Below are 8,637 nucleotides of genomic sequence, written 5' to 3' on the forward strand. Positions count from 1 at the left end.
ACCAGTAGGAAGGTTGTCCTTCAGTCTGATGGAAGCACACCTGAAGCTCGTGTCCATAGTGAAATGATACAATGCAGATGTCTCAGTAGCCTCCACTAGGCATCTATTTAGTATGCCTCAGCCATTGAAGATGCACAGTTCCTCTGTCAAGGGGTAAAGCAGTCAAAGATAGATTTTCTCAACCTAATTCAATCAAATGACCTTTTGGGAGCTTAAGAAATGAAGAGCTTTTTACTGGGAATGAAAATTCAAGACCCATCTTGTCCATGCTGCTTTGACAGTTTTCCATTGACAGCCAAAGAAAAGCTGGTCTGGGTTCTGATAAGTTCGTTATGTTTGTTAGATCTCTAGATTGTCTGCCTCCTCACATGTATACATGGAAGTGTGAGGGAGCAGAGTGATGAGGAAAGGGGTGACTTCTTTTTTTGTGGTGGTTTCCTGCTGGTTTGCAGACCATTGCTTCAGAAGCAACTATGCCAAAGATATTGTCTCAGCTGGGCTGAGATCAGAAAAGATACATGAGCCAGCACAGCAGCTCAGAGACCAAAGTGGGGTTTCCAAACCTGCTGTTTGCTCATGGGCTTAAGCCCGTGTCTGGTGCCATTTCCAGGTGTCACCTCCCTGAGGGTGCTCCTGTGCTTAGCTCTGCACAGAGCCCACACTCGGAAAAGCAGCGTAGCATCTCCTAAAGGCTGTCCTCATTTGGTAAGACACTTAAACACATGCTTTGATTGCTTGAATACATGCTTGCTTAAGACCCACTGATGGCAGTGATCACCTGGTGTGGTGGACTGGAACCTTCTCACTTTTAAACTGACAGTAATGGCCATGCCCCATTGATGCACATGGGTATCTTTCCTCTTGAACACCCCAGTGAGCCCAGTCGTGCACCTTTATGCCTGAGAACTGCTCATGTGCATACTGTTTGCCAGACTGTGGCCTTGCTCTATAACAAATTTTAAAATTACATGAAATTTTTTTTCTCTCGAAGGGAAATTCTGCTGCAGAAATGTGCATCAAGCAGTTGAGGCATTAAAGGTTTTAGTATTCTAATTCCATTAACTGAATTATTTTATCATTTACAGAGGATTTATTACTTTCTAAGAGGCCTTTGTCAAATAAGCATTTTCTCAACTAAACTAATCAGCTCTGTTCCTGTTTATAATTCTCCCACTACAAATATTTATACATTATAATTTTTCCTTCTGCTTTCTTGCTTGTCTAAGCACAAGCACTTTAAAATTTTTCTGACACGCCATTCTTTTCAGAAAAGCCCTCCAGGATATAGCAGAAAATTATAAACTCTGTATAGTTCTTTCTTCATAAGCCATTACATAAAGTCAAATAGAGCCAACAGGAGAAAGAAAGGGCTGTGCCAACAGGGGCCAGGCATGCCACCATATCCCTCCTCACTCATGTGCTTTTTTTGCCTCCCTTATCCCACCCCACTGCTGCAAGCTCCTGCTTGCAAGGGGTACATGGGCAGCCCCACAGAGACTTCTTCCACACCCTGCCCAGCGTTATCAAGCAGCACAAGACAATTAAGCTTCACTCAGCACTGAAAGTGATGTGGGTGGCATTTTCCTGGGGAGCCAGGAGGAGCATTTCTGATGAGAACAGCAATGCTGCTTGTCCTACCAGACTGACCTGTGTCTTAACTGTGCTTCTTGTTTTCAGGCATTCACGATTCAAGGGCAGTATGCCATCCCTCATCCAGACGTGAGTCCGGTGCATGTAAATTACTCCCTTTTTCTTCCTCTCCCTCTTATTTGTTCTGGGCAACATTTGCTTTCTACAGTTAGCAGTAAAGACATGGCCTAAGGACGCGTTGCCTGAACAACACACTGTGTAGCCAAGTGTTAGCTCAACTTGTGTAATAATAATTGCTAGAAAGTACAATGGCCCAGAAACAAATGACAGTTATCTTGGTCTTTTTTTGCATGTGATACATCTGAGTTCTTTTAATATGTAATTCTACAGTAATTAGTTAATATTAACAATAGCCATTACATGTAATAACAGTAGAGATGTCATTTATAACCAATCTGGGTTGTTCTGTTTGGTTTTGGTTTTGTTTTTTTTTTCCTCTACAATAGATTAGAATGAATGATTAAACCTTTTTTTTAATATAATTTTAATTAATCCAGTTTTAGAACATGTAAGATGGTTTCTCTGCTCTGAAATAATTCCATTTGATTGGTTAGTTCTAATTTCCCATCCTGCCCTGCAGTTGACCAAGCTTCACCAGTTGGCTATGCAGCATCCCCCCTTTACTCCCCTTGGGCAGACCACCCCTGGTTTCCCTGGTACGTACCCATGACCCCCTGGGGATGTCCTTCTTCTTAACAGCTTTGTTTCCCCGTGGTCATTACATCATTTTAATGATAAATGTGGTCAATGACCCGCAATCCTTCTGTTTTTACACGTTAATTTCTGTTTTTCCCTCCCATACCTCTGTTACAGTTCCTTTCATCACTACTAAAACAGGCTTTGTTTGTTACATTTGTTAATCAAAGCGGCTTCATTTGTGCCGTTGGCTAAAAGCCCTGACTTTCTTTTGTTCAGTTGTTATGAAGTTATTATGGATCATACAGTGTGTACCAGTTGGTCCCGTTGGAAGTACTTGGGCGTGCATCTTATCAAATTTTCCATTTGGTAACACCGTTCAGAAAGAAGGAAACATAGGAAAACAGTATGCAACTGTACTATAGAAATACTGATTTTTAAAAATATTGATTAAAGAAATTACAGCATGCTGAAACTCAAATTCCTTATAGAACCAAATGTCCTAAAAGCATCTGTAAGCATCACTTCTGGGACAAGTGCCTGTCTTCCTACTAGATATGCACACAGAGCTACAAAATGCAATGGAAATTTAGTTAAATTAAGGACTGCAGATTTGGTCCGTACTTAACCAAAGCTGAAGCTGAATTCTTGATTCAAGACTGTGAAGTCAGTTAACCCTGCAATGCATCATTTTTGCTGTACTTCGCTATGTACATGCTCGGCCTCTAAGACCTTCACAAAACAGAAGTACATGTGTACTGGTACATGCTTGGTATGGCAAATAACATTTTATCACATACATCAAGTTCTGTGAGCACCCTGATTGTTTTATATTCAGTATGAAATAAACATGTGCAAGTCCTAATCGAATGCAAACATAAGTAAAACGTAGCTGAGTCACTTTTTGTAAGTGTCTTTTTTCCATCTTTTATGGTTTGAAATGAGTATTTTTGGCATGTCTTTACAAATAATAATAATAATAAAAATCAGAAAAAAAAAAAAAAGATAGAAAGAGACATGGCATCCAAAATATACCTTTGTTTCTTCATGATGTATCTGATAAAATATCTACAAGTAATACTAAATTGCCTTTCCTAGCTTTATATTTTCCTTATTCTTGTCATTAACATGCTGCTCCTTAATCTTTTCCTGGTTATATTTGTGAGATGTACGTTTCTGTAATGTTACTGTGGGTTAGAACAGTAATTCCATTTTTCCTGAGCATTTTCCTTTTGTCCACCCAATTTACAAACAAATGTATGCAGCTTAGAGTATTTTGTATATTTCCCTTCAAAAATTACCCTTCCCCACATTTCTTCAGCAACTAATCCCACGTATAGTTTCCAAATTTTCCTAGGTTAATTTACACATCCTCGGTTTAATTTGTTAGTTGTTCTTTTTCGTATCTATGCCTTTTGTTTTGCTAATTGTTCGTTTGACTTCCAGTTTCATTTTCCATATTGTAGAACTCCTGGTAGACAGGTCAAATTTCAGCCATTCATTACTTTCTCAACTGATGCATTTAGAACCAACTTCAAAGACAATGTTTAGGGAAAGCCCTTCATTTTCTAGAAGCTTTTATGATCCTGTGGAATCTCATGTGACATTTGTTGCTTTGGTGGGTTAAAGGTTAATTAAAATAAGACTCATTTTGAATTAATCCAGTCCTCTGAGTTTTGCATCTCTTGCTTTCTTTTGTTTCATTAGCAGTTCTCTATTTTTCTTTGCCTCTCTTTTTTTTTTTATTTTTTTATTCCTTCTTTCTGTATGTTTCCTTCTTTAAAATATCATTTGTTCTTCTTGCAAACAACCAGCGTAACATTTTCCCTCTGTCCCCTGAATAGGACTGGATGCCACTACTCCAACCAGTTCCCATGAGCTTACTATTCCCAATGATGTAAGTGGACCAATAGTCAGTGTCACTTTCTCTTCTCTCGCTCCTCTGCCACCGCAGGGGAAACCTCTCACCTTTGGCTCATTTGGAAACACTAGTCCACAGGGTAAACTTGTACAGCATCTAGTCTGTTGGGGAGGGGGTGTAAGGGTTAGTGAAATGCTGGACAAACACAGCAGAAGCGACTATCCCTTCTCAGGTCAGGTCTGCAGTGATGCTGGTTTAGTTGCATGACAGTGCCACAGTGCTTCGACAGTGCCTGCTGCTTACAGCGGTCTTGGATGAGTGATCAAAATTTGTCTCTCAGGTGGCACTAGCATGAGCAGAGGGTCTAAAGAGGGTGAGAAACCCTGCAGCCCCATGTTCTGTGTGTTGGACTGGAGTTCTCCATGCCAGGGGGTGTAGAGCTTGCACCACAACAGCTTGAACCATGCCAGTCTCTGCTGCACCTCGCACTTACCTAAGGCGGTATTTTTTCTGAGGGAAAAAAAGCTACTTCAGTTATGTAAATGTGCAATATAAGGGTTTATTTGAAAAACAAGGGCTAAAAACATTCCTGCTCCAGCAACTCTGGACCAGCTGTGATTGACAGACCCAGTTTCCATGAGCCATACGGTGCTGAATCTTAAAACAGCTACTCAAAATGCCCAACTGATATGCTGCATGTCATAGAAAAATACCTTCCCATTTTATTCAATCTCATTACAAACAGGGGTGGTTTTTTTCTGTTTTGCATTGCAAATGAGTCACTTGGAAAATGGAAGATCTTCCCTCCAGTTAAAAAAACTTTCAAGCATGAGTGGGATCACAAATAGCAATTATATTACTTAAAGGATACTTACAATATTGTGCAAGCCCTATTAAACTCAGTGGCAATGATTTACAGTAAGAAAATAATACAGAATAACAAGGAAGCAAAGGGGTGAGTGCTGTGATTTTGTAAGCTTTTTGTTACTTGAAAGATGCCTTGCTGATTTATCAATACCTACTTTACAACCCAATTTATTTTATGTTGAGAGTTTTATGGAAGGAGCCTATTTATCCTTATAGTGCAAGTTTTTTTTTTATCTTACTTTCAAGCAGATGTTGTTCTTGTCATCAGCGATATAAATCTGAGGTCACTCTTCTGACTTCACTTCTTTCAGGGTTCATAGCAGAAGAAAGACAGGGAGAAAGTTGGCCTTGTATCCTGTAGTGCAGTAGAAAATTTAAAAACTCATCAGTTTCTCATCAATGAGGTATGAAATGCCCCAGCTCAGCACGGCCATCTGAAAAGCAAACATGCATCCATGCATTGCTGCTAATAGAAGATCTTTCTGGATATGTAGTGCGTGTCTTGCTGCTGTTGCTGAAGGAGCAAAACCAAGGCCAAAATGGGGTTAGGCTTAGAAACAGCCTGCAGGAGCTCTAAAGGTGATGAAAGGGAGTTCTGATGTTCCTGTGGCATCAAGGGGTGCATTCAAGGACCAAAAATCATTAGTGCTGCACACACCCAGTGCTGGCACAGAGGGCGGGAAGGGCTCTCCTGTTCTGCTGAGCATCAGGGGCTACTTGGGATTTTTGGAAAGGGAAAACCACTTTCCTTGTGTGTCTCCCTGGGGTGTTTGTTCTACCTGCACCCCAGGCTGTCAGCAGTGCCCTGCCAGGCTGGTTTTGGGCTGCAGCATCAAGAGGGTCCCTGGGGTCTCACATGCATAATAACCATAATAATGATAATAATAATATGCATAATAACCATGCATAATGATATCTCAGAGTCCCATCACCACCGCATCAAGGATGCCCTCCAGGCGGCCCAGTGCCAAAAATGAGGAGGTGAGGGAGACGGAGGGACATGGGTTAGAAAGGGAACCAGGTGAGGAGGCCCCAGCACCAGTGTTCTGTGTCCCATCAGCCAGGTGCTGTGCGCGGAGGGGCGTCAGGGAGGGAGAGGCAGCAGCAGTTGTGCAGCAAAACCTACGTGGGTAATTTGACTTCACTTCCTCAGTGTGCGTCTCCCAGTCCCAGTGCTGACTGACAGGCACGGTGTGGCACGGCAATTATTTATCTGGCTGAAGGTGAAGGAAGCTGCAGGCCCTGGCAGGAGGCTGTGGTGCAGCCTGGCCAGTCCCCTGCTTGCCCTGGCTCCCAGGATCCGCTGTGCTGTGGGTCCCTCGGCTTTCCTGTCCTAACTGCTGACCTGTGCAAAAGCCCAGCGCGCGTGAGAAGAACATGAGGCGTGCCACCATCGACCTGCTCTGCAGTGACCAGAGAAGTCAGTGTGCTGTGTGTGCACTTGTACACTAGTGTGCACACAGCAGCTACGTGTGCTAGCCTTATTTTTTGAAATCGAGGATAAGCACATAAAGCCAAAGACTTGGTAAGAATTTGATGGAGCTAAATCAGAAATATATAAGCAGCTCAGACTTTAGCCTAGTCTACAGAAAGTAGATATTAGTAGCCAGTTACAATCTGCATAGCTTCATATTAAAATAAATTTTCCTCATTCCCCCTGGCATTAAGGCAGTGAGAGAAATCGGTTTTTCTGTTATTAATAATTCCTGTAACAACATCATGCTGCTTCCTTATACAGTGTGCTGATAATTGCAGCTAACCTGTTGCTCAATAACAAAGAGATGTCAGAGAACAAAGAAATGCATTTTACAGGAAGTTAATTTCCAAATGCTGAAAGCCAAGGCCAAATAATGAATTCAGATTTGCCATTCAAGGTTTTCTCATAACTTCTGGGTATTTCCAAAAAGAGAACACAGAGGACATTTCTCCACGTCACTCTCAGAAGTCACTTGGATCCTTATCTTACAGGGGCATAAACACACAATTAAGTGTCTTTTACACATGGCATCAACGGTGATGCGTCCTTAAGGGAAGGGAAAGGATAGTATCCCTGGGTATAGTCTATTTGGCATAGATAACAAATTTCTTAAAATTTCATGTTCCAATCCTCAAAAATTCCCATTGAGAGTAAACGAGCAAACCAACAATATAACAAATATGTCTCATTAAAAATTTTGCATACTTTGCATATATGTGGGAGAGACAGGCAGAGGTAAGAGGAAAGCAACTCCCCCCTCAGAAAGCACCAAGAATATTTTAAGAAGGGTATAGATCTAAGCAATATATTAAAACAGAATTGTCAATTTATCCAGGCTGGCAATGGCATACTGAAGAAACATCTTTATTTCCCTATGGAGCCAGAAGTGCTTTCTTGCAGATGACAAAGGGGGACCCACGTGTATGAAATGCTCTCAGAGCAGACCACAGTGAAAATCCAGCAGCAGCTCCACATGATTCTCCAAGGAGGCCATGTGGACCACAGTGACCAGCAGTTACTGGGGGAACCGAACTCTCACATTGTATATCCCCAAGCCTTTACCTGTGGTGAGGAGAATCAGCACAAGCCCTGAAGAAGAACATATGGGCACCATCCGGCCCTCGCTGTGACTTCCAACAAGGCCACCTACCACCTACATGTTACAGGAGAAGTGCACATTACCCTTCCTACAGCCCTTTTCCAGAAAAATCTTCAGAATAAGTGCTACGTTCTTATAAAATTAAACTGCTGGCTAAGTTGATCCCTGGCTTAGAAATTTTCCAGTTCTATGAAAGGGCTTAAAAGTAATGGTTAGGTGAAGTCTTAAACTATACAAGGTATGCTGGGATTCAACATCAATAAATTTACCTTACTGCTGAGAGCCTCCAATGTAATAGAGAAATAATGCCAAAGCAAAAATACAGAATTACCCAGATTCTGTCAATTCTTAATTGATTAAGCAATGATTAAGGGGATATGTTACCCAAAAACAAGAAGAAAAAAATTATATATTTGCACATGGCCTGCTTTTTGTCTTCCCTTCATCTAAGCAAATGGCATTTGTCCTCAAGTAGAGCTCAAGAATCAGCAGAAGGATTTTGCAGACTTAATATCCATCAGAAGCAAAGTGAGACCATTTGTGGGCTAAGGCCCTATTTAAAATTAAAAGGAATTTCCCCCCCAGAATAGTCTACTGCTCACTTTAGGGACCAGGATGAGAACTGATGTTGGACCCTCAATCAGCTGGAATGCACACAAATCTGCAGAGTCATTTGGGTTACACAAGTAATCAGAAGGCTTATATCTGAACATATCCAGAGGGACTTGGACAGGCTGGAGAGGTGGGCTCAGGTGAACCTCATGAGGTTCAACAAGACAAAGTGCGGGGTCCTGCATCTGGGCAGGGGCAACCAACATTACCAATACAGGCTGGGAGAGGAGACGTTAGAAAGCAGTCCACTGGAGAAAGACTTGGGGGTACTAGTAAATGAGAAGCTGGACATGAGCCACCAATGTGCAGCAGCAGCCCAGAAGGCAAATCAAATCCTGGGCTGCATCAAAAGAAGCGTGGCCAGCAGATGGAGAGAGGTGATCCTGCTGCTCTTCTCTACCCTGGTGAGAGACCTCACCTGGAGTCCTGTATCCA

General features: G+C 42.0%; 1 protein-coding gene across 1 annotated transcript in view; it reads left to right on the top strand.

Annotated features, from left to right (window-relative positions):
• Positions 1-4,286, top strand: part of LOC103778086 (poly(rC)-binding protein 3-like) — a gene marked incomplete at its 3' end in the record, with an annotated part of 35,847 nt that extends 31,561 nt beyond the window's left edge. The window contains exons 8-10 of the mRNA XM_008945660.1: positions 1,678-1,719; positions 2,231-2,306; positions 4,131-4,286. Coding sequence (XP_008943908.1) covers positions 1,678-1,719; positions 2,231-2,306; positions 4,131-4,286 — 274 coding nt within the window. The remainder of the gene's footprint in view (positions 1-1,677; positions 1,720-2,230; positions 2,307-4,130) is intronic.
• Positions 4,287-8,637: the final 4,351 nt, after the last annotated feature.

This window comes from Merops nubicus, unplaced genomic scaffold, assembly GCF_000691845.1.
Source record: "Merops nubicus isolate BGI_N331 unplaced genomic scaffold, ASM69184v1 scaffold11970, whole genome shotgun sequence".
Taxonomy (NCBI): Eukaryota; Metazoa; Chordata; class Aves; order Coraciiformes; family Meropidae; genus Merops; species Merops nubicus.